Source organism: Anopheles bellator, chromosome 2 (genome assembly GCF_943735745.2).
Source record: "Anopheles bellator chromosome 2, idAnoBellAS_SP24_06.2, whole genome shotgun sequence".
Classification (NCBI taxonomy): domain Eukaryota; kingdom Metazoa; phylum Arthropoda; class Insecta; order Diptera; family Culicidae; genus Anopheles; species Anopheles bellator.
The window spans coordinates 57,118,981-57,145,493 of record NC_071286.1 but is presented as its reverse complement, the minus strand read 5'-3'; the positions used below and the strand labels follow the sequence as shown (position 1 = coordinate 57,145,493).

The window sequence follows — 26,513 nt, the reverse complement described above, 5'->3', positions numbered from 1 at the left end:
CGCCGGAAAGCGCCGGAGAGTGAAAGAGAGAAAACATAGCAAAACACCTGAGAGACCTGAGAGTGGCCGGCAACACAAGCGCCAGCGGAGAAGAGAAGGCCAGGCAGCATCGAATGTGTAGCATGTGCGCCGTTCTCTGCGTGCCCCCCCGACGCAAGTGGATCGGGTTGCGATCGTCACAGGGTGATTCGGAAACGCTGCGACGGTAGCATGTTGTTCTTCATTCGATCCTAATATGCAAGCGCATAGTCAAATACACTAAGATGGTCAAAAGAGGTGTTAAATATTATGCTAAACCTTTTTTCAACTAAATTCATCAAGTGCTTTCATTCAATAGGCCTCCGGCGAGCAAACGATAATTTATAAGTGGTAAAACATGTTCGAAGAGCGCCAAGAATGAGTTGAAAACGATTGTAGGGCCAGGAAGACCATCAACATGAACTGATGAGCTATACGTCAAGAACATCAAAGAATTAGTTGTCCAATATCGTCAATTGTTGAGATATCTAAAGAATCAGTCAAATCCATATTTGGGGACCATTTGGGACTCACAAAAACGAAATATCGATTGATGCCAAAAAGTTGTTGTTTTCGTTGTTAAGCGTTATTTTTTGGCCACAGTGGTATGTTACTTGGAAAATGTTTAAGCTAACCACCAAACGAATAAAAACAAATAATTTAGGGTATGAAATTTTAGGTCAAGCAGATTGAAAAAAAAATTTTAAAAATGAAATTTTAAATGAACAATGCGTAGAAGATTTTTTTAAGTAAACTTTTAGTAAACCAATTTAAAAAAAAAATGGATCACACAAATGATTGGTTTTAAATTTCATACCAGCCAAAACAACTTATCGCCTAATCATAAAGCTGATGTACACTCTTACACTCAAACAAATGAGACACAGGAAAAGAAATGCGACTTTCTCATGCGCCGAAAGCCGAGCAGCAGTGGCGCAATTTACAAAACACTTTGTCTTGTAATAAAACCAATTTCGAAAAACAATAGGAAGAAAACAGAACAAAAACAAAGGAAAACAAATTATATTTTATTGCCAGCAAACCTCCAGTTAACACTCATTTAGGCCATTAAAAACTAAGCCACAGCAACATAGTGTAGCTTTAATTTTCTTTCCACCAAAGTGTCGTATCTCTCTACCTCTCTCTCTCTCTCTCCCTGTTTTTTGAGAATCCAGATTTGCCCAAATAACTCCAACTAAGGGTGCCGCAGACCATTGGCAGTGAATCAAACCATTCCACTCCGAAATTGGAGTGCTCTCGGGGCGGCACTTCCCGTCAATCATAAAAAGAAAACTCGAAACATACGACGTAAAACAAAAGCCATCCTAATGAAAGCAATACACCATAAAACTGATTAATGGAAAACCGCACGGAAAACATCGGAAAATTAGATGTGACGCCAGGCGGCCACACACAGGACGGAGAAAGAGGCAGGCTGGCCAAAGATTAGATCTCTACTCTTCACTGATCATGGCCGGATCTCGGATGGTTGCACATCGTTGGAGAGCTCCCCGCTCACCCACCGGGGGGTTCCTACCGAGTGACAACCTCAGCGCAACAGGGTGGCTCGCATAGCAAAACTAATTAAATTTTGTAATAAAACCCCAGGCTACACACGTGCACCAAAAAACCAGGGCCCAAAAGCTTTGCAAAAATTCCAATCGAGTCGGAATCGCCGTTCCGTTCGAACGCGACCAAGCCCAAGGTGCCCCAACACACCAGGTAATGGCCAGCTGATAAGTTTTGTGATTTATATTTGCCGGCCGATCGCCGCCATCGTAACGAACGAACGGTACCACGACGAAGACGTCGAACTTTCATCTAGCGGATTCCGAGCCCACCTCATCGGGGGGGCGAGTTTTTCGGACCGAGCTCCGATGGCCGCGCGATGGCTCCAATGTGCACTCGTTTGGGCGAGCGGATTAATTAAAATTCAAACGTGCCCTGAACCGTGGCCCCATGGCGTAGGCGACGGTGTCCGAAATCACACGTTTCGGGCGAAAAGTATGTCGAAATGGGGACAGTTTGCTGATTTTCCTCTTGGGTGTGATACCACGACCCAGAGATTATCATTGGCCGCTCAGTTTAGCTCTTAGTTTCAAATGCAAGCACCATAACGAGCCGCAGCAGGTCCTGGAAATGAGCCTGGAAGAGCAGGGCAAAGTTTCGTTCAAATGAAAAGCATTGATAAACGCTTAACTAACCACCTGCAACCAAGTAAACCGATAAACTGTAAACGTTGGACACTAGGGTTGGGCAGAGTAACTACCAACCGGGGCGACTCCCATTCAATCTACCAATAAGCTTATTTAGCTCGACCACAGCTCGACCCATCGCCTCCGAAGTTGAGAACTAATTTAATTCGCCCCTCACCCGCCCCTGATGCACAACAGATTGTTCCTGTTTATTCAAATTGCCTCCACACGATAAACTAATCAAAGCGCTGCCCGCAAACACCCGCGGGCTATGTGTAAAACTTTCCGAATCCTTTGCCGCCGTGGACAACGAAAGGACAACTTTCCACGCCAACCACACCTGCAACACCGGGGATTGAGGCGGGGGCTTAAGAAAGCCCCCGACAACGTCTTGGGCGAAAAAGATGAAAAGTTGCTCTGTGTGAAGCGGAAGCTCGAGCCGCAACGCAGCGAGCCGTTGCGGCTTTCTCGATGAAACTCGACCACCGAATGCGCCAAAATGTATGCAACCGGCGCAGCATGTTTGAAAAGCCTGATTGGAACGTTCGTTGCTCGACGAATGCGGCAGAGCTTGGGTACATAAACTTTTCTTGCGGTTTTGTTAGGGGATTTCATAGCCTGCAAATTGCAGCGACTGCTTGAAAAGCTAGCCAAATTACAAAAGTTAACTCATGCGATTTATACGTAATTCCGGAAAAGGTGATCACAATACAAACAAGGCCAGAGACACTAACTTGTTGGGATACCAAGTACGGAATGTTCCGTGAGTATTCAAAGTGCGGTATGTTGGAAAACAAATACAACCGTGGCACGATTGAGCACGAATGATAGTAAATCAGACAGTTTGGCAAAACATCGAAAAGGTATAAACTTCGGTTAGAGACGTTGATGATCACAATGATCACTGAGAATCTGTTCAGAGCGCACTGTGGGGAAAATGCGGACCTAAACGGATTTAAAATTTTGAAGAGTTCAGTTATACTTCCTTCAAATAGATAAGCTAACATTGACCGATTCGAATCCTGTGATCTAAGATTGGGCAAATTCAAAACCTCGTTCCGAAACCAGGTATACTTCGGAAGTTTTGGTAGGAGCTTGGTACGCATAAAAACCGACGCAGAATAAATTAAATGGAAAATTTTCCGAAAGACAAAAAAAAACTTGTTAGGACGCTTAGGACATTTACTTGTTAGTTAGTAGACATTATCGATATGGGTTTGGATGAAGAAATCAACTAATTAATATTTGTTTGCATAAGTGATAAGATTTTGATCAATTTTCCGATGTTTGCAGACTATACATTAAAATGTCAAAACTATGATTGATATCCGTCCATTGTCAATTGTCATGCAGATTGTATAACTTGGGCTTTCCGCGGTGTCTTTCTATCATAAAAAGACATAACAATGACAACACTTTTCCCGCCCAAATACTGTGTAAAAAAAGGGATTTGAGTGTTACTTACGCGTGCTGGACACTTTCGGCGTCAGCTTCGGTGAGCCACCAGACAGGCTGAGATCGCTCTGCGAGCTCTGCTGACTGTCCTTGCTTTGTGTGCGGCCCCTGGAACGAGAAACGATAAACGGTAAGCGCGGTTGAAAATCATTGTTTTTGTCACAGTGCAATAAAATGCCGCTTTAAAATAGCGACTGGCAATGTGTCACCAGCGCATTCCAGTTTCAGTTTTTAGCGATAAAAATTTGCACCGACGATCCATTAAATTCCATCCCGCAGCCCCCCCGGACTATTCGCTCCGGATCCACGATAAGATAACGGTGGCTGCTCCTGCACAAACATGGCCTTCCTTCGGACGCCCTTTCTTGCAATTTTCTTCCTCGTTTCCTCGGGCAAATCGACAGCGAAAGTACGTATCGGCGATCGAACACGTAGCTGGCGGAAGATCCATGTTTCCGTTTTTATCGTCAACCTAACGTCACAGGCAAACGTCAACAACGAACGAAAGAACCACGAGGTTTAGCATGAGAGGCGACACATGGCGGCATGATCATACACCACGCCGCACCTTGTTCACAAGTTCACAATGACCAACGCAAACATCGCCGACGACGACGACGACGACGATATGTCCGGGGTTTTTTCCCCCGCTTCGCAAACGTCTCAAGTAAATGCCATTTGGCATTCACGGTGGGATGGCGAGACGGTAGAGGGTTAAAACACATTATCAACCAGCACATATACAGACACCGTATAAGTTACAGAAACTGGCCGCCTGTCTCAAGCCACAGCGTCCGGGCCTCCATGGAGAAGTACATGAAGATGTCGGTTTTTGCTGGACATGGCCGCGGTGTCGGCAATAGATAAACGGTGAGAAAAACAAAAAGCTTCCACATCCTCTCACTCTCTGTCCATCTCTTTCGTCTCCGGTGAGTTGTACAGACACCATCTAGCGGTTCAGCGATACGTCTTGGGACTCCGTAGCGCACGAATAGTTCTTGTCCAATCGGTCCACGTGCTTGCATCATGGCCCCCACCATGGCTGTGCAATCCGATCTTCTCGAAGAGGAGGCTCAAGAAAGTCTATCCAAAGAGCAGCCCGGAAAGTGAAGGGAGTTTCGAAACTCAATCAACCCAGCGAGGAATGACAACACGTCTTTCCACTGCTTCTCTTCTTTTGCGGTTCCAAGACGCAAAACTATGGCCATGCGACGGTCAAGGTCGATTAGTGATGACCACCTGTGAGACGTTCACCTGCGTCGGACACCTTCGGGGAGTCGCGGTTCGCATCGACATTACGAGAGTACTCCCTCCCGTGTCTTCGGTTCGGATCCGGTCCGGTCCGTGTGGTGGTTACGAAGCAAACGGCTGAACGGTGGGAACTTAGTCTCTGGTACGTCGACGCGATGGGGTAAGCTAATTGAAGGCGAGCACGAAAGCGGCTCCATTGAAGCTTATTTCACGCATTCGTTGCGTCTGTGGCGCAATATTTTTCCCGCAAACATTTCCGCCATGGGCCGGTGGTAAGAACTGCTCGTCGTAGGATAGTTTGCGCCTGCCATCATCATTGGTCACTGGAGGACGCATAACAAACGGAAGAGCCGTGCCACAAAATCGTAACAAAGATCATCCTCACATGATTACGCATGTTTACTGTTTCGTTGCCGTTTGAACTGAATTTTGACGGATCGACGAAAGTAACTTGTATTGTTAAACATGGTAGATGAGTTCGTAAACAATTTATGGTATCACCACATTAAATTTGAGTCTTTTGATCCTAAGAAAATCATAATCGCTTGACTTATCAGTGTTTCAAATATAAGGTTGGCCAAAAAGTAATCCATTATTTTCTCGGTAGATGGTTTTGATTAAAATCTCCAATTTCGTACAGTTTCAATTTTATGCTCGTTTTAAAGCTAACACATCACACTTTAAAAATGGTTTCCATTGTTTTTTGTTTCTTCCATTCGTTTATGAGTTAGAGGGTTCTAACAATGCAAGTCAAAAACGAGAATATTTGATTTACATTCACTTTACAAATTCATTTTACAGTTTTTGTCTAATAAAAGCAAAATTTCAAGCTAGGCCGCTAAAATTGTGCATAATGTTTATGGTGTCAATATTCTAAAAGCTAGTTACGTGCAATTTTGGTTTCGTTGACCCGTTTGAGTCATTTTTTTATGTTGAAGGTGCATCTTCGCACAGGCAGACCCGTAGTAGAAAATGTCGATAAAACCACGGAAATTATTCAAAGGTTGATCGGCATTTAGTAGTCTTAGCATCGCCCTAGGAAAGAAGCTCGATGTTTGGGTGCCACATCGATTTCAACCAATGAAGATGATGGATCGAATTTCCATCGGCGAAGCTTGGCCAGGATCGACCAACGGAAGAGGTGTTGTGTTCCAACAGAACAACAAATTGCCACACTCGTCAGAAAGTCCAGGAGCTTGGTTGGGAAGTTTTAATGCATCCACCATACAGTCCGAACCTTGCACAAGGCAATTATCACCTTTTTCACGCATTACAAAACTTCCTGAGATAAGAATTTGAGATCTAGAAAGGATTGTGAAAATAGATTGCTCGAGTTTTTCGTCAATGAAAGGTTTCTACAATTTTCCAACATAACGGTGCATATTTGAAGCAAATCGGACTATCCAAACATCTTAAATACAATTTGAAATTCACGCAAAAATAATGGATTTCTTTTTAGGCAACTTTTTAGCCTTTTTTAGTTAATAACACTGGTAAGACATTTGCAATAAACTCCTAATAACATCTCTTATACATGGGAGGTAAATTGCATCCGAAGGACTATTGCGCGGCAAATTGTTCGCTGAAAAAATTGTATAAATCCAATAGTCAAAATAGTTGCCACAGGCTGATGAATTTCGCAAAAGTACCGAATCCCACGAATGAGAGGAATAAATATTTCGCCAATGACAAGACATATTGATAATTTTCACATATTACACCGGCATACGTTTACATTTGAATCGATTTAACTCAGCCCATCGATCAACGAGACCGATGTACCGCTGCACTGTCGATGATAAGAAGCACCTGCCCTAACTGTCAAACAAAACCGTATGCGCCACAATGGCCACAGCATGACGGCGGAACGAGAAGGCGCAACCCGGGAAAATTCAATATTAAAGTCATAAATATATATCACGGTGGTATGCGCCGCTTTATCTCTCACCTGGCTAAGCCTTTATGGGGGGCAACATTCCGTTGCAAATGCAATCAAAGGGACGCCCAACGTTGCATTGCGACCAGAGTCACCATCATGGTCCGGCAAACTTTGAACCACCAGCACACCCGAGGTGAACTCTCTCTAGGGATACCTTTTAATCACGGGGCGGTTCTAAGCCTTTACAACATCATTCGCTTTCAATCGCCCATCAAACCGATGTCCATCGGTGGCGAAACAATACGGAAAACCTAATTCTCATCATGTACGAGGCACTGGACGCTAGCCGGCGTGGCCTCGTCGAGAGTCCACGACCAGCAGGCTACCAACGTTTTGCAGTAAATCAACTGACCCGGCGGAAGGTAGCCAAGCGCCTGCTACCCAAAGCCCTTATCACTCGGATGCCGCCGATGTCCATCGTGCGGAGCGCCTCAACCACAAATGGGCCCCAACAGCACAACCGGTGCACAATGTAACATAAATCTAATTTTATTGCACACAGCCCACACACCGGTGCGACAAGTACACACGGTCAGGTGGTCGACAAGGACGTCCGGAGCCACCGGAAGGACACGCAAAGTGTGTCCTCTTTCGCAGGCGCTCCAGGGTTTTGCACTTTCCATCCGATTAGACACGCACACGTACAAGGATGGTTCTCTGTCGGCTTAGGAATACAAATTTTCCAATAATTTTCCCGACCTATTATGCGCCCGGGTCGGGCGTGAAAATGGTCCATGCCGTGAATGGAAATTTATCAACCCAACCGGACCTGGATCATGACGACGACGGCCGACGAGGTGTCCGTCGCCCAACACCATCGGACGGTGGAACCATCCGTTGGTGCAAGGAAAACGGGAAAATTAAACCAATCGAACGAAGGTGTTCTTCAAACCGACCAGACGGCTCCCTCGTGGATGGATGGGCGCCATTAGTTTATTTTATTACGCAAGATGGAGCCGTAGCACGCAACAAAGACCCGGCCGTGTGTGTCCGTAAGCCTCTGAAAGTGCCGACGGTTTGAAGCAACATTTGAAACTCTTAACCCAAAGCACCGAAAGGCGGTCAGACTCTTCGGGCTCTGCAATTAGCAATTGCATATGTAATGCGGGCGGGCGCCTGGCCGCCACCGGTAGGAATGCGATAAAAATCAGCCAACGGCAAAAATGACGTGGTGTGGCGAAAAGCTGGGCGGTAGCCGTACAAGGCTAATTGAGCGTGTAATCCACATCCATCATCCAGGATCGACCGAAGAGAAGATTACATTGTACCGGCATTCCGGAGTCGCCGCGGAAGACGGATGCCGACGATTTGGTCTTTGCGTAGGTGAAGGAGTGCCCCTTGATCAAAGGAGAGCGGAACCGGGCGGCCAGAGACCGCGGCTTGCGTAAGAATGTTGAATCATTAATTGAATCGGAGGTCGTGCATGTAGCGCCGCTGCAGTAATGTGTCATCCGCAGCTACACTGCTGTCGGATGATGAGCGCAGCTTCAATTCCGGCTCGTGTTTCGGCCTCTTTCCAGCAATCGAGACCATTGCCGCAGAGACAATAAATTAACTGCTGCTGCTGTGTGGATCCTGCGTACAAGTGAGTAACAACATCATGAATAGTGCTAAACGTACGTGGTCTGTTCATAAAGTTACGTATGTTCGATTTTTTATGGTGTATGTTGCTCATCTCACTCACTTATGTAGACAAGTTCGGTCATTTTAAACGATCAGTCAATTTTGGACAGCTGCTTTGCTTGAACGTGTTTTGGCTTATCTTCGATGTTTGTCTATTCCCACAAAATGGATGGCCAAGAATCTGGGTCAAATTTTGTGTGAAAAATACGATTAAGTTTGCGGACTCATTCGGGATGTTTACTGTGGCTTATCTGGCTGTGGCTTGGCTGACGAATTAGAAAAAAAAGACAGCGTTTACGAAGGAGCTGATCAAGATCACATAAAATGATGTGAGGATAGGGAAAAACGCTGGAAAAAGTGCTTAAAATCTGATGGGGATTACTTTAAAAGGGACACATTCGTCAATAAACCAATAAATTTAAAAATACAAAAAATTACCGACACTTTTTGAGCAAACTACGTAAAAACTACACATCAATCTACACAAGGTCAGATAGGATCACGGGTGGACAAACATAATAATTTGTAGATTAAATAAGTTATCTTTGTACGCTCAACTACTTACTAAATTTGAGAAATCATTATCTCACTCTCGCGTGAATGTCGCGCGATTACCCTCAAATCATCTGGTTCGACGCAGTATGAATATGAAAATGAGCCTTGTGGTTGTTCTGCGGCTTCCGTCAGGGTTCCGGAAAAGGAATCGGAATCAGGAACGAAAAAGGAGGACCACGTTTTTTGCCCCCATTGGCATCCTCTCACTCTCTTATTTAATCGAATTGAAATGCAGGCCGGTCGGCTGGCAGCGATGCGTGCTGTCCTCGGCGCCGAATGCAAATCAATCACCATTACTATCAATATTCATTAGATTTAATTGACCGCTTAATGCGCCTGACTGCGGCTAAGGCTGGCCTGGTTTGACGGGGGACGATGACGATCACGTGCCTTTATGGAACCAACCTGACATACCGGCTGCCTGCGCCACACTACACTGCTAAGTTGGTGTGCACGTAGAGATTCCTGCTTTGTGGCCCTTTTTTCTTGGACCCCGCGTAAAATTGTTCAAGAATCGTTTGAATTCTTCGTTGGCTGACCGATAGAGGCTAACGAAGGGCCGTTGTTTTTAATGGATCATTGTAGCGTCGCATATGGAATGTTCGAGTGTAAACTAGGGCTTCGGGGTGACGAAGGGTGCACATCACGACAGTGAACCGTGAGCAACAATCCGACGACGTGACACAAAAACTATGGCTGATAAGGCATTGAAGAAACTTTTACCAAATCAGCACCTTGCTATCAAGTGCAAAAGTGCATTGCATTAGCGTTTATCAACACGCCGTTGGCTTATCAGCAAGCCCACGGTGGTGCCATTTCACCTCATGAGTAATCAGTCTAATTTCGGGGCCGGATTATCAGCTGTTTACGGTGGTAGAAGCTAAACATCGGAGAATCGGACACCGGCAAAAAACTGTACTCGTCTACCACAACAAAAACAAATGTAAGGTTTCAGTGAATTCCCCTCCACCAGGGTTTTGGTAACTGTTTTAGGTTTGGCATTTAGTGTCTACTTCTGGTTCCTTCGTACACCCATCGAGCAGAGCATCGGGCAACCTAAAAAGGATTTTTTGAAGAGCAGAAAAAAGGCAAAAGAGCTAATCTCGAGATGTAACGAAAAGTTGAAGAATTTGCGGTTCTCTTTGTGTTGGGGCTTTGAGGTTGGTCCGCTAAACTAAGCGCCCCACAAAAGGTTTACTCTCCCGTGAACCTATTAAAAGCTCATGCGGTACTGACGGCACCGGAACCCCAAAACTAACAGCAGTCTGGAGGGGGACGTATTCTGTCAAATATTAACTTTGCCATCTACACGTCCCGAAGGAGATAATCCTTTCTCATGTGATAGAATAAAAGCTGATAACGGAACCATTTGTCCTCGCGGGAGGCGTGAGCTAACAGGGTGACGATGGAGATTTTACGGAAGGTGCCATAATTTCACTCCACACACGCCGTCGGACAGCGCTTACCCGGTTTGTACTTTAGAGTTTTGAATGCATCCGGCTCGGAGTTCATGATAATGGCCACAAAACAACAATAAACGCACAACACGCCAAGCAACGCACCACCACGGACACAGCCACATACGGATGGGGGTTCCATTTTTTTATCTTTTAATGAGCGGGCCAAGCAGAGCTGAGCCGGGCGCCGTGCTGTATGTGTCTGTTTCAAATGCCATCGATCGAAGGCAAGCGAACGACGAGCGAATGTTGATGTATGTAAATTGAGCTACCTTGTGCGCCACCTTACTAACGATGACGCAATTAACGGGTGGAGACGTGGCGGAGACGAACCAGCATCGCGCACACAAGCACGAAGCATGAAGCATGGCCACCACTTAGAGGGCCGCGCGCTAGATGCTGAGTCTCGAGAATTGATGCTAAATGCGATACACCGCGACCGCGCTAAGTGACCGGGTCCGTAGGCCGGGGATCCACGTGGAGCGAGACGGGACTATGCGCATCCGACTCCGGTTCGCCTAAAGCGTCATAAAGGGGGGGGTTACGATGTTGGGGCGATGTCGCAAAGGTTACGGGAACAGGTTTATCAGTTTGCCCTGTCGCCTTAGAAGAACTTAGCAATTATGGCAAGTACTAAGCTTTCCTTCTCTTTGTCAAACTACTGGTTCTGAGACGGAGTTGGCCGGAATTCACAAGTTCGGGCGCAAAACACGAAACGCCGCGATCGATCGATCACTCGGAAACAATCCAATTTCAACATCCAGCTACTGCTCCGGCCAGGGTGGTGTTCTCCAAAACACAATGCCAACCGACCCCTAAATCCACCCCTGTCGCTCGAGGCCCCCCTACGCCACCCGGACCGGGGCACAGGTAATGTTTCAAATAATGTTCCGATTGTTTGGCGCGGCCCGTTACCGGTTGACTGATTGCGTATGACTTCGCCTTCGCACCGGACCCGGACCTGGCCGGACTCGTTTCAGACAGCGGCGACCTGAGCGCTGTCGGGTGCACAACATAACATCAGCACACGGCAACCTCCTCGACTTTGTCGGAGAAACCGACGAAGACAAGCCAGGCCGGGGCCCGGTGTAGATGGCGAAGATAATAATGACGGCGCCGAGTGATGGGTGCCACCTCGAGCGAGACTTCACACAGACTACCGCACACACCCCGGGCGGCCAGGGGTTGCTATCCACCCCACCGACAATCCCCGTGGGGCGCCCCACCAGCAGAGTGCGGAAAGCTCGCTCTCTCTCGCGCGCGCGATGGGGGTTGAATCCGACGGTTCCGATGTTGCATTGCATAAGCGAGGAGGTCAGGGTGCACCTCCCCCCACAACCCGTTGAGGGGAGGAACCGACCCTCAGCAGGGGGGGGAGCCGCATATCTGCTTTACATAACCGCAGGCTGACCTCAGGCCGTTGATAAAAACGCGCACGATCGACTTGACGACTTGGCACGGATCCGATCCGAAAAAGCTGTGCAAACGCCATGCACAGGACACGCACACAGCCACCGAAACCCGGTGGCCAACTGCTGCAAGAGAACGGAAGGTGTTATCAGGTGTTCTAGGTTGGAGGCGCGACTTACCTCTTCACCGATCCTGATACCGTCCGCTTGCTGACCGTGGAACCGCGGCTCGTGATGCTGGCTGCCTCCGACGGGGGGCTTCGGCTGCCGGTGCCCCCCGAGGGGGCCACCGCCCGTGTCAGCCGTCCACCGCCGCCACCACCTACCGTGCCACAGTTCACCCGTGACTTCACCTCGCCGAAGCACTTCCGCGGCACGGACTTTTTGTTCTCCGCAATCTTGCTCATCACCGCGTCCCACTTGTTGGGCGTACCGCCCCCAGCACCACCGGCACCGCCGGTGCCACAGCCCGATTTCTTGACAAAACTCAAATTCACCGCCGCACGGACAACACCACCCGCCGCCAGCCGAGATCCGGCCGATGGCCGTTTGTTTTCTTGATCACCACCACCGTCACCACTAGCACACCCGGGCGAGGACGGCGCATCCTCGAACGGCACTCCGTCCCGTGATCCTTCGGGCGGTGAGTCCTGAAACAGGCGCGCCTTGCTTAGCCGCTCGACGCGACGACCATCCGCTGCGGACATCATGGCGGCGGCCGCATGCTTCCGAACGAACGCGGCGCGACCCGCCGATTCGGTCGACGGTTTGGTTTGTTTTCGATTCGAATTAGCGCCGCACGAGGCCCGTTTGCCGTTGCTGCCGCCCGGTGTGGAGCGAACTGTCAAACTGCCGCTCCCGCCATCGCTGCGACGCGCAATACTGCTGCCTTCGGTCGCCGTAGCGACGGGCGAGGCTTCACCAACACCGGGACACTTCCCATCGCAGTGTGCGTCGTCACCGGCGTTCGGGTTCGGCGCGTTCGGCTCAGACGCTTCGCTGCGATGGTTGGCCGACAGCCCGCTGGAGGCGCTGCTGTTCATCTCGCCGCACAAGATGGAGCCGCCCGGTGCTGCTGCTGCTCCACGATCGCCAAAGTTCTGGCTGTTGCTGCTGCTGATCGTGTCACTCGACGTGTCGGCCGGACTCAGGTCCATTTCCGTCTCCTCGCCACCTCCATCGACGGGCATCGCCCGCCGACCCAGCTGATCGTCCGCGCGGCGCTGCACGAGATCATCATCGGCCCGGTTTTCGACGTCCGTGAAAATGCCGCTCGACTCCATGCACGAATCGTCACCCCCGTTCGGTCCGCCCGGTCCACCACCACCATCGCCGACCGGACCTCCACCGGGTGCACCCAGCCCCGGGAGTACGTCCGGAAAGATGCCGACGTTCGCACCACCGGGAATCGCTGCTCCGACGGCGGCGCCGCCGCCGCCGCCGGCGACTGCCCCTGTTCCGGCACCACTTCCGGCACCGTACAGCTGACCGTCGATGATTTGCGCCCGGCGCGCATCGCCCCGATTGAACACATCGTCCGCGTCGCTCTCGGTGAAAAAGTCCGAGTCCGTCATCGGATCCTGGCGCCGGGGCACGACGGCGATGGCGGCCACCATCAGCGGCTGCCACCCACCGCCGGCACCGGCCCCCTTCGCCACCGGCACGTCCCGGCGCGGCCCGTTCGAGGGTGAGTGGTCGGCACCGCGGCTGGCCGGCCTCGACATCTCGCCGTCGCCCTGGTAGCCCGTGTCGAGGCTCGTGATGCTCGTGATGCTGGTGATGAAGCTGTTCGAGACCTTCGACGAGGTGCCCGACTTGCTCATCTGGTCCGTCTTCGGGTCCGAGTCCGACGTCTGCGAAACCTCGCCCTGGGTCGTGCTGCGTCCGGCACCGCTACCACCGGCCACACCACCGACTCCGCCGCCAGCGACTCCGGACGCCGAGGACATCAGGAGCAGCTCCGCCGGCAGCAGGATCCCGGACATGTCGGTCTTCACGCCGACCGGATCGAGCGGAAGCTCCTCCGGTGACGGTGTCTGATCGATGCGGCAATGGTGCTGCAGCCCACCGTGCTTGTGGTGGTGCATCATCATTCCGGATCCACCACCCGCACCCGCGCCCGAACTCGCCCCCGTGTTGAGGTGCAGCTCCAGCCCGTTCCCGTTGCCCGTGTTGTTGGTCGTGTTAGTGGTGGTCGAGTCGAGGAACTCCTTCATCTGGTCCGGCGTCAGGATCCCGAGGCTTTCGTCCATCTCGAACGAACCCTGCTTGGTGAGGCTACCGCCGTGGCACAGGGACGAGGTGGGTGACTTCAGATGTGGACCACCGGCCGCTGCCGCCGCCACAGCCATCGCCCCCGGTGGCGGAGGTTTCGTTGGCGACAGTGAAGAATCGCACAGCTCGATGGAGCAGTCGAGCGTGCACTCGGTGAGATCGAGCCCGAACGAGTAGCGCTGCCTGGGCGGAACGATCGCGCCGGCGGCGGACGTCGACGCCGACGATCGACGCCGCAGCACCACCAGGTTCGCCTCCTCCTCGTCCGGTGTGACCGGAGGTTCGTCGAGGCTGAGATCGAAAATCTCCTTCCCGGCACTCACGTCACCGACGCTGGCCGTGTCTCCCGCCAGTTCCAGCTTCTCGTTCAACCGACGCCTATCAGCCGCATACTCGTCCTCACCTGCCGCTTCCCCGTCGAAGTCCATTGCGACCAGGGTCTGATCCTGGGAGCCCAGCGTGTCCTGTAGCAGCATCGATCTACCAGCGCCCGGTGACAGTTCCGACTGTATCACCGGAGGCCCACTACCGGGCGGGGCAATGGTCAGCGAGTCCGCCGGGCCGCCGTGCATGGTAGAGTTGAGGGGTCCCATGGTCCCCATTCTTGGACCCTCGGTGATGTCCGAAAAGTACATCAAGTTCTGCGACTCTTCGGCGTTGGAGAACGTGAGTCGGTTCGGTTTCTTGGCTCGGCCCAGTCCGTTCTGGTCCTGAACCTGCACCAGAAAGGGAGACCCCAACCGACCAGTCGTGGCCAACTCCTGCGTGATGTCGGGAATGCTCTGTGTAACGTTCAGCAGGCGCTCGTGAACCATGGTCGAGTTGAGGACGCCCGGACGCCGGGAGCGCTTTAGGCCGCATCCATCCTCATCATCGTCCGTGAGCAGCTCTCCGGTGGAGGGCCTCCGGCGCAACGCCATCGTTCTGGTTAGATCCAGCAGTAGCGGTGAATCGATGCTGGCGGTGCTCTCCCTCCGGAAGGTCAGCCCACCGGCGTGTGGATAGCTCTGCGTACTGTCCATAACGGGCCGTCGGGCTCGCTCGGGTCCAGAACCGTTGAGGGATTCGTGCGACGACTTCAGGAAGGTGGCGCTCCGTCGGATCTCGTACGTCACGTTACCATCGCGCAGCAGCGTCACGCTGGGCTCGTGTGGGTTGATGTACTGCTGCTGGAGGTGCTGTTGCTGACTTCCGCCGGCAGTCGGGCCCGCCGTTGCCGGAGGATCCAACAGGTTGTCGGTACTGTGGGCACCAACCAGCTCGAGCGACTCGTCTACCAGCATCTGAACCGCGGGCTCCGAGTCGCCGTCAGGATCGTTGGCGAGGATCGTTGTTTCCGTCCGCAGCAGATATTCGTCGTCCTCGTCGGCTCGATCCTGCTGCTGCCCGTCAAGATCTTCATCGTCATCACTCGGGAGACCAAATTCTCGTTGACACAGCTTAATGTCCTCCAGCCGCTCACTGGAAGCCCCAACGTCGGTGTCGACGGTGGCTTCCACTGCGTCGAGCTTCCGGAGAAACGGTGTCGCCACCGACGTCGGGCGAGGTCCGGGGGCCGGTGTGGACGAAGCGGTCAACACTGGAAACGGGCTAGGCGCACCACCGATACCCGACAGCTTATCACCCGAGTACGAGCGAGCGACAGTCCCCGCGGTGCGGCCCGGTGGCCGTAGGAAGCTGATTGGCGTCGAAGGGACGGACCGTTTGACGGCCGACAGACGGGAAGCGGCGGGCAACCGGAAGGTGCCCGGCACCGGAATCCGGCTGCCGACACTGTCGAAGCGTGGGATGCGCGATTGAGCCGAATCCTGGAGGGCGAAAGAGAGAAAGAAACGCGACCATGAGCGAACAGTAAATACAATTAGCGCTGCTCCACAACGATTCCAGTGGCGAGTGGTGGAGCCAAGGCACGGGGGTCAGGAGAAGCCACAAAACATCAGGCGGCGCTTCTACAGTCACGTGGAAGCGCAGCTGTCGATGGGTCGGCCACTTGGCAGGGGTCGCTTGATGACGAATTCACGCGAAGAGCTTATCGTGGCTCCCGGCGTTGCATTCTCCACAATGTATTCAAAGATAAAACTTTGACGGACGATTAGTGAGCTGAGTGCCTGAGCGATGCCTCTGAATAGGCAGCTAGTTACTAGACGCGCGCGACCATCTTTTCTATGGCACAGCGAATAAATACATTTCCATGTCGAACGTTGAGCCTGCAGTTTAGCAGTATGGCTCCCATTCATTCACTTGCAAAGGACAAAGTACCAAAAAAATACATGTTAATACGCCACTTTTTTTGCTTTAGGTCCTCCTTCAATATGCATTTAGTTAGACACCAAATTTAGTTTGCAACTTATCTTTGAAGAGGTTAGCCCTGGCTGACTGTTGGGCCTGAAAAGAACGTGCACAATGCTGTACGTCTGATGGAACCAGAAATGTGTGGTCTACCACAAGCTGCTAATTTATTTGCTTCAAAAGACGAAGATTCTTTCGACGTGGAATCCACGATTCAACAGAGAGGTGGGAGAAATATATATCTAGCGATGGCACATGCTTTGAATAAAATAGACTTAATGCAATAAAATATAAAATATTTGAATGTTTGACGTTTCATGTTGGCGCTTCATGACATTGAGCGAATGTCGATGCTCGAAGTCGAAAAGGTCATCAATGGTTTTCAATGGCTCTCGTCAAACTAGGCAAAAACGTATAAATAGAAAGCGATATGGTAACAACTTCCCCTTTCGAAACACGTCGACTCATGTTAAGTGGCCATAAACTGTTGCTGCTGTAAATCTTCAACTCATAAACGGTTCGGTCACCACGGGGGCACGGGATGGCCGATTTTTAACACAAACTGCCACAATGGCTTTAGTTACGAGGGGCTAAGCTTTTCTAATTTTGCCGTAAAACTCGTGCCTCGACTATCTATCGGCACAACATCTGGGACCAGTAAAAGTAAGAGTTGGCGCACGAAAGACAAACTAGCATTTTGAACAACGCTTTTATTTCGTCTGATTTTAATGTCTTTTTAGAAAGATGGCGTAAAAAAAGAATTGCTTCGACGCGCACAGGAATAATAAATGAGTGATTCACAAAAAACTAACCCTTTCTTACTATCCATGTCTTGCGGAACCTTAATGTAGCGATTAATTACGAAAACATTGAAATTTGTGAAATTCATTGCCCGTAACGCATCTACGGTTTTTTACAGTGTTCCCCCGGAGCAACAACAGAGATGTTGATTTTTTGTTTCGTTTTTAAACACATCCCAAGGGCATTTTCTCCAGAAAGAAAACCTTATAGGGTTACGCATGAAATTAGAGACACACACCTCCTAGGCCCTTGCCAAGCGTAACCATGCGAATCGACAAAACTTCGGACTAGAGGCAGTGGAAGGTACCTCACGAGGAGACATTGAAATTCACGAACACGGCCACTTGCTCATATATTATGTTTGAGATAAATCCGTCCGTCCATCCGAGCCAAACATAAAGCGTATAAAATTCTGTCGGTAAATCCTTGCTCGGTGGCATACACTCTGTCGGGTGGATATAATCGCCAACGGAGACCAAGTTTTACCACCATCCGCCCAACTAACGCCTAGCCTTCCGGGACAAGACCCCGCTGCCTGTCCCATCGCCTCCGAACCCTCGGATGGATGCAGTTGAGTGAAATTTATTTATGCTAATTAATGCCATAGATGCCATGTTATGAAACCTGATGCCACAAACGATCGGCCAACTACACTGCCGCTCGCTCCATCGTTTGGCCCGGTGATTACACGCGATTATTACATTCGCCATATCGCTGCCAAGATATATGCGTTTCTTATCGGAAATCGGGAAGACACTGTTTGCTCGGTAATTCCGAAAACCAATAACTGCGTGACTGGGAACTAGATCGCACATAGCTCATCGTCCCAATGCATCCGGTAAACCCATTATCAAATATCTTCTTCAAACAGTGATTAACGACAGTGTCTTTCGTTCAATTACATTGCGACGCAGCTACAGTTATCATGTAAAGCCCTGTGCTCCTCAATTTCAAGTTCGGAGCTTGTTTTCGTGATGTTATGGAAAATATTAGGTTTAAGGACTTTCGGAGAGACAGAAAACTTTTCTCTATCTGCAACAATATAAATCAGAAAAGGTTGATATTCAAATTCTAGTCAACAGCGAAGATCAATAAGCCCATAACAAAATTGGGTTCAACTTGATCGGCTTGGTTCTTTGGCTTGTCTTGAAGATGGAGAACATCGCGTGATGTTATTCATTGGCAGCTTAATTTTCAATTAAATAAGATCAGATCGGGAGTACTCAAAATTATGCATTTGATGGATGTTGATACTTTTTGCAACTTGATGAATCTAAAACTGTCGTGTTTCGTTTGGAGTTGCTTACAAATTACAAGACCGTTTATAAATCAGTTCTAAGTCGGTCTTATAAATAAGCACCGTTGTAAATCTTACTGGACCGGATATTCGAAAGGTAGTCAAAGTGGAAAATCTGGCACTAATGTCTTCTAAAAAGTATGGAGCTTGCGTACTTTTTTACATAAGCCACGGGGACACCCCCAAAAACCCCAGAATCACAGCTGAATACCCGATATCAGCATTTTTGTTTTAATGTAAACAACACACGTTACCATACCACACCATAAATTGGATCACCATCATAGAAAATGTCACACAGATTCATAGTAACCTCCAAATTGGCTACAAGCTGCTGCAGATATCTAACATGTGAAACAGTTTACAAAACCAAACATGTGAAACAATTTACAATAAAAGCGATACCATGTTGATCCTAGTCTACAAAGGCTTGCGGCGGTAAACATTCTATAATGCAATGCTAAGCAATTAGCTCTGTGGTCCTGCAGTTTACCATTTCCTTCTGCACGTGCTAGAGATTTGAAGATGAAACCGCGAAAGCGCAACTTCATCATCTAGAATGAGCAGGTGCCCTGAAACATTATAAAGAGTTCATTCTAGTTTTTTTCTGTTTAACGTACCCAAACATGTTCAAAGAGTGCATATAATCATAATTATGAATCGCACCTATCATTCAACCGCGTAGACGAACCATATTTGGATAACCATACATGGCTTCATGTGAGCGATTTCAAAACCTCAAATTTTCTATTTGTAACACTCGTCTAAAACAATATTACCTAATAACCATAACACAGATGCTTGGCGAGAAAAGGGAGCAAATAAAAGGCGATCGATGGGGGGTGATCCTGATTGAAATTCGGTAATGGATCAGTTGCTCAATCGTGTATTACGATATCGGTTGCGTGCCTTTCGGTAATGATAAAAGCTCCAAATCGAAAACGATTATTCTGTTAATGGTCTTCGGGGGGCCAGTTTCGCTCACTCGCTGCTCTAGGGGACTGTGTATTTTATGACCTTTTTCTTCAACTCGCCCCAAACCCACTGAGCGCTTGTGGGTCAGCAGTGCACGTGGATATGTAATTATTACCCCGCTGTGCAGTGAGGAAAAGTAGACGAATAACGGAGAAAACTATATCAATGTTTCTCTCAATGTCTCGTTGTATGAGACTCACAGGGAAAAAAACCCATTCCATTTCCGGTAAGAAAAGTTTTCCGATACAACATTGTAACGAATCGAGGCGAAAATGGAACTTCTCACGATCTGATCCGTCACACGGCATATACGTAACACAACGGAAAACAATTATTGCTGCAACTTTCCTCACTCACCTTGCACAATAGAATAAGTGCGTCATCACGACCAGGGAACGTACATCCTAGCGAGCGCTTTCAGGACATGCTGCACTCACCATTATTGCACGAATGCGACGCTTCCACAAGTGCTTGATGCATTTTTCAACGCGTCGCACAACAACACAACGCTATGCGAAAAAAAATGGAGCAAAACATTTCAGAAAAATGCGAACCCTCCCACGGAGTGCACTCGACGCCCAAAGCCTTGTGCCCGTTCTTTTTCGTTTGCTACAAAAAGCGCAGCAGTTACGTAATTCAAATACTGAGGAAAAAGGGACCGGATGCCACGGAAAAGTGGGCCAGCAGCACCAGCGGGAGAGTGCATCCGTCACATCGGATGTGAAGACCGGAGGCGGCAAAGCACGACGGGTTTCCGCGAATTTCCCTTTGTAACGTAGTACTCTACCGAAAAGGGCGTATGAAACGTTACACTCGTAAGCAATTGCGAGCGGTGAACCCATGGTGGGCCCAGAAATCACCGTCGGTGCTTGTGTCTACGCAACTTGCGCTCAGCAAACGAAAGCAAAAGATCCCAATTATTTCGAATTTTCGATGCTTTCGCTACAACGATATATAATTTAGGTGTTGCCGGGTACGTGCTTCCCCTCCAAATTAAACCTTTAAATTCAATCCCGAACTCGTTTCAAGTGGCTGACTCAAGAGTTCCCTAGCAATTTATCGCAATTAATATAGTGCACTGACTACAGGCCAGTCGTTGCCATCGGCGATGGAAAAACTGTTCCGTAGGCAGACGATGGGACTACTGCATTAGAAGGTGTGTTCAGAGCATAAGTCACTGTCGACGAAGTAGGTACGGCTTCGTGAATGAAAACCGATAAAGTATGTGGACGAGCTGCTAATTAATTTTTCCAGGAACCGTTTCCTTTGGTGGCGACCTGCCTGAAGCAATCGAATCGAACTCTCAACGTTGAAACGTCCTTATGCCGGTCTAGAGATCAAGTCTGATCTGACGCATTATTCACTTAATTATCCCTTGGAGGTCACTTCCTTTATCCCTTCACGCTTATGAGAGCGACAAACCTAGCCTTTGCTAAATTATTATTTGATTAATTGTGTATCAACTAAGCGATTAATTGTGATCAGTGACCTTAGCTCAGTTTTTCAAGGATTTTTACTGAACAATGAATTTACTAAAACAAACCTGTTGTACAATGTTTACATAAAGGAAAAGTAACTCAATGGTAGTTGTAAATAAAATAATTAAAACTTTTCGTTTCCCCAAGAAACGAAAATGACCAATAAATGTTAGGCCATTTCCCAAGGCAAAAACGCACCCATTGAACAACGAACAATTGTGAAAAATGCATATATTGTAGTAGAGAAAACACGTAAATTACGAGCATTCGTATTAAGGAAATTAACAGTCTTCCCGAAAAAAATAGCCGACACAAATTGCTCACACAGCGGATTTCCCCGGAGTCCGACGCTGTGTCGCACTGTCACGGAAAAGCTTTTATAATTTTATCACCGTTTTTAGCACCACGTCCGTTAATCCCCGCACGTAAACAAACAGGCACACATACCTAGAACATCATTCATGGAAAGGATACCTATTGAAAAAATAGCTCCACTGGCACCGGCAATCTCGGCACGCTCGCGGGTTCTGGAATGTCTCGTCTGGAAAAGCAATTTCATCTGTGAGCGATGACATCACCCACCGGGGCAAAGAAATCTGGGGAAAATAAAACTCAAATGGAGCCGATTTTCGCGCATGCGCCATGAAAAATTAAGAAAACCCACCAGGACCAACGACGAAGGATCTGCCGTTGGGTTAAGCTTCGCCACCTACAACAACACACACAGTGCATCCGGTGGTCCCCGGAGCTCCCTGGCCAACCGGTGTCGAGTGTCCTTCGCATATCGCTGCGAAAAAACCCTTCCATGGCAGGTCTGGCATAAAGGGGTGAATGACTGATTGATTGTCGGTCATCAGCCAGTGACAGAACCGCCGAGAGACGATGGGTTGTCCCAGTGAAGTTTTTAATGACACGGTACAACATAGTAAACCGATATGTTTATTCGCTTCTAATGTTCACTTTTGTGGAATGCATTATGCTATGGATAGTGTCCAGACAATACTCGAGACCAAAGCAGTGAAATTAACGATCTGCATTTCGAAACTTTTAGAAACTCATAAATTAATAACAATCCTCAAATAGTATTCGGTCAGTATAATTAATTTACAAAAATTGTCGCAATTACTAAAAATGGCTGTGCAATATGTTGTATTTATTGTGCTAGTAATAGTTGCATAAACATAAAACATGCCTTTCAAAGCAAAACTATCTCATGCAGGTTAGATACAAGTTACGGTCTCGTACAGATGAGCAATGGATATTGTGAATTAACCACACTCAAAACATGACACCATAATCACCAAGCACCGTCCGGTCTTACTAACAAACTAACATATCTCATTTACGGTCGTAAGCAGTTCTCAAAATGTCATTTGAATCTTGTCGTATTGCCCGAAAGATATATAGCTCACATTCTAAGCTATTTACTGCTAGTTATTAGGTGTGTGAATTAATTCTTGCCGTTTTACAATAGATGGCGTTACTTACTAAATATTACAATTTTTTTAATGAAATAAGTTATACAACTACTGTCATAACGCATCTATCGTTGAATCGTTTTTATTTGTTAAAGTGTAAAAAACCCATTTTAAATCATTTGAACATCTCATGTTTAGTTCCTGATAGAGTGATAGACCGGGGAGTACTTTTTCATTACTGCTTGCACGGCAGAAAAAGGGGATTCTTGTACCAAATCGTCACTGGTGATGAAAAGGGGAGTTAGTACAAAAATCCCAAATGCAAACAAGCCTGGTGAACCAGGTCCATCGCAACCAATGCGAAATAATCACTTTGCAACGGTTATGATGTTCATATGGTGGGATACGAAAAGTGTGGTGCACTATGAGCTTTCAAAACCTCATGAATTTATTGAAGAACAATCCCGTTAACAACAATTAATGCATTTGAAGCATAATTTTGCCCATAAAGTGACGAGATTAGGATAAAAAAAATGATAAGCTGATTTTTTCAAAATGACAACGCTCGACCCCACATCGCAAACCCGGTAAAAACTTATCTCGAAAATATCGGATGGGAACTGTTTATCATCCCGCTGTATTCACCAGACGTTGCTCTTTCGGACTAGTATTTGTTCCGTTACATGAGTAACGATTTGGCAGCACAGCGGTTCACTTCTTATGAAAGTATCGAAAAATATTCATTAAGTTTTGTTTTGTTGTTGCACTTAGATCACAAATATTGAATAAAAACGGCAAGAATTAATTCACACACCTAATACAATAGCATATAATTCCTGTCACACTTGAAAGCATGAATCATTTACCTTATCTACGATTCAAGTGCAAGCACAAGTCTGGCGCTGAGGTCAATGGAAAAAAATATTTCTGCATCAGTCGTCGTCAAAAGTTGAGTTGGATCGTCACGCATCACGACACAATCATGCAGAGCAAGTGTATTTTTGTCGGCATAATATTTATGTAAGTGTAAAAGAAAAGTGATCATGTATTATATGTTGTTCAGTTAAACAATTATTCAATAAATTTTCAAGGTGCACATTCTTCACAACACAAGTTCACAGTTCCACCACATTTCACTGTGATAATATAGACACGAACAATCCGTTGGAACAATGCTACCGTAATGTTTTTATACTAGCAGAAACAGAATACTCATTCCAATGTAACGATGCTTATTATTATGGTAGTGGTCGTTACAAAATTGAGTTTGTTAACTCAGTGATGACCGATATTCCAAGCAAAATTTTTTCATTCAACCCGCAAGAGCTATCACTTGTTCAATGTGGTATACAAAGAATATTGCAGCATAGTCTACAATCAGCATCTGAACTAAGTGAATTAAATCTGGCACAGAACAATATAACGGAACTGAAAAACTATATCTTCGAGGGTGCTAGTGCGCTATATACGCTCAATCTTACTGCAAACTCTATAAGCGTCATAGAGAGTTTCGCCTTCCAATATCTGACTTCACTTACGGTGCTTCTATTATCTCAAAACAAGTTACAAACGTTGCCCGGATACGTATTTTTCCCCCTGACAGCGCTCAGTACCATAAATCTCGCCAGCAACGAACTGCGTGTACTGGAAGAGGGTCTTTTCTCAACAAATGCACATCTCACCATAATCGAGCTACAAAATAATCAAATCTGCACCGTCGACGAAAACGTGTTTTACAGTGAAGCCAATAGTCAACTTTCTAGCTTAGAATACATTATACTTAGCGACAATAACATAACAGAGATTGACATTCCCAATGTAAGGGTATCCAATCTCATACTGAGCAACAACAGGATCAAGCACATCCACGTATCATCCGAGGTGCATTATCTGCAAGCTGAAAATAACCGAATATCCTCCATCGCGTTCGATAACGTGGCAGAAGCCAAACTGCAGCAACTGAGGCTAAAGAATAATTCGATATCTTCTCTTGAAGTCATTGGTCGGTTGCAAAAGCTGGAAACACTGGACGTGTCTTACAACTCGCTCGATCCGCTAAACCTAACAACTTTCGGAATGCTCAAACACTTGACAGTGCTGGAATTGGCGAAAACGAACATTTCAAATCTGCAGCACGGTACGTTCGGGCATCAGGAGGCCTTAACATGGCTCGATCTGTCGTACAATAACTTGGACCATCTGGAGATAGATATGCTAGTATCATCTTCGAGATTGAGAAGCCTCTACCTAGAAGGCAATCACCTGACGCACTTGGAATATTCGCAGATGAAAAAATATTTCCCAGAACTTAAAGAAATTGGTGTTGCTGACAACGACTGGAGCTGTGCGTACCTAACCAAACTGGTAGCCTACTGTAATGAACAGTCAATAGAACTTTACAAAACGGCCACTTTGGATATTCCCAAAAATCAAACACATGTAAAAGGTGTATACTGTTTCGATGATAAGCATTTGACGCGCAACTGGACGACGGCCGTACAACATCTGTATAATGATACCAACCCATCTGCTGGCGATGCTCTAGAATTATTGTTCCGGAACGTTTTGGCAGACGTTAGAAGATCTGGCAGCGATCATTCCGAAGCGGTCAATAAAACTCTCGAGATGGCAGTGTTTAATCTAACCAAACAACTGTTTCAAGTGCAGAACGATCTCGACGCACTCCGCCGGACGCAGCTTGAGGCACAACTTACATATTTGTCGAATCACACTATCAACTCCAACTATAGCATGGAGGGATTGAAGCGAGTGATAGAAAGTACCAACAACTTGAGGTTTGATAAGCAAGAGCATGCTATCAAAATGATGGAGTTCAACTTTAGCCAACAGTTGTCGAAAGTAAACGAGGCGCTGGAAATGGCAAACAAGAATGGTGTTAAGCTGACAGTTCAAGAGAAACGAATCGAGCAATTACTAGATAATATGGTACATTCGAAGGCTCCATTCAGCGTCTTAGCAGCGGAAAAGCAGACTTACCAAACAAATGATAGTATTGGCACTCAGGGCAACGCATTGATCGTCACTGTACTAGTTATAGTCGGTTTGATTCTAAGCCTGCAAATTTTCGTTATGTACAACAGACATCGTCGATCGCAAAGAATTAAACGAAGCCAAGCTTCTCATGAAAATACGAGTTTAACGACGATCGTGGACCATCAAATATAAAAAACTTTATGTTCAGCGAGGGTTTCAAATTGGTTTGCAACTCATTGTTTTATCATTTCCTCCTTTAAAGATTTTCGAATACGCAGTGCATAACATACAAAACATAATAAAACGAAGTAAAGTAACAACCAGAGCTTGATCCTAAGATGACCACAATAGTTCTATGATTTATGCCTATTTCTAAGTAACTTTATTGCGTTTTTCGCATACGATGGCATGAAACCATTGTTAATGGTAACAATATATTATAGCTAGCAGTCCCCGCATACTTCATTATGCCAATAGATGAATTTAGGAAATGAAACAAACGTTCATTACAATTAACAAGATTATTGTGTATGATGTAAGATGAACATCAAACACAGAAACGAACACCGTCGTTCGACTGAAAATCGACGAAAATCTACTGCGAGAATTCAACATGTTACGGGCTAATTAAGAAAATGTGTAAATAAAATTATTCCTCACGTTCGTGTGATTAATAATACATTCTGATTATTTCATCAATGCATTAGTAACCTTTTTTATCTTGGTTCCCGGCCGATGGCATTAAAGGCGCTATATATTGGTTAATTCTACTACGACTGTACGTAATTCGTTGGATAATTCGTTCAGGGAGTAAGAATCATATTTGCTACGATCCCCATTCAATTTGCCTTAAGTACAATCCCCATTCAACCTACTTTCCACACCAGTTAACAAAACACCGAAGCTTTATTATCTAGGTTTACAAATCATTCGTGTGTCGTGGAGTTATTTGCTTGGGCAGAAATTAACCGGTGTTAATTTAGCATTCTTCAAGGGAAGTCAAATTAATATAGTTATGATTTCGGACGCATTGATTCGTTGAAATATCCGAATGCTTGTTTGAATGTTAACGCTACTTTCACAAC

The 26,513-nt window shown here is 47.2% G+C and overlaps 2 protein-coding genes across 3 annotated transcripts in view; one reads left to right on the top strand and one right to left on the bottom strand.

The window, feature by feature from the left end:
* The window catches only part of LOC131207762 (uncharacterized), an 89,725-nt gene extending 71,749 nt beyond the window's left edge, over nt 1-17,976 (bottom strand). Inside the window, exons 1-3 of the mRNA XM_058200390.1 lie at nt 17,968-17,976; nt 12,083-15,984; nt 3,679-3,776 (exon numbers count right to left, since the gene is read on the bottom strand). Coding sequence (XP_058056373.1) covers nt 3,679-3,776; nt 12,083-15,984; nt 17,968-17,976 — 4,009 coding nt within the window. The remainder of the gene's footprint in view (nt 1-3,678; nt 3,777-12,082; nt 15,985-17,967) is intronic.
* Nucleotides 17,977-23,386: 5,410 nt separating this feature from the next.
* On the top strand, nt 23,387-26,062 carry LOC131209208 (carboxypeptidase N subunit 2-like). Of its 2 annotated transcripts, XM_058202216.1 has the most exons (2): nt 23,387-23,454; nt 23,526-26,062. In XM_058202216.1, the coding sequence occupies exons 1-2, from the start codon at nt 23,417-23,419 to the stop codon at nt 25,618-25,620; spliced, it is 2,133 nt and encodes a 710-aa protein (XP_058058199.1). In that variant the 5' UTR covers nt 23,387-23,416; the 3' UTR covers nt 25,621-26,062. The 2 variants fall into 2 exon arrangements, with proteins under 2 accessions (XP_058058199.1, XP_058058200.1); XM_058202217.1 differs by having other exon boundaries at nt 23,396-26,062.
* The last annotated feature ends 451 nt before the right edge of the window (nt 26,063-26,513 follow it).

Coding starts and splice junctions, on each gene's coding strand:
- LOC131209208 (XM_058202216.1), top strand. CDS start 23,417: ATGCAGAGCAAGTGTATTTTTGTCGGCATAATATTTAT. Junction 23,455..23,525: donor TTTGTCGGCATAATATTTAT/GTAAGTGTAAAA, acceptor TAAATTTTCAAG/GTGCACATTCTTCACAACAC.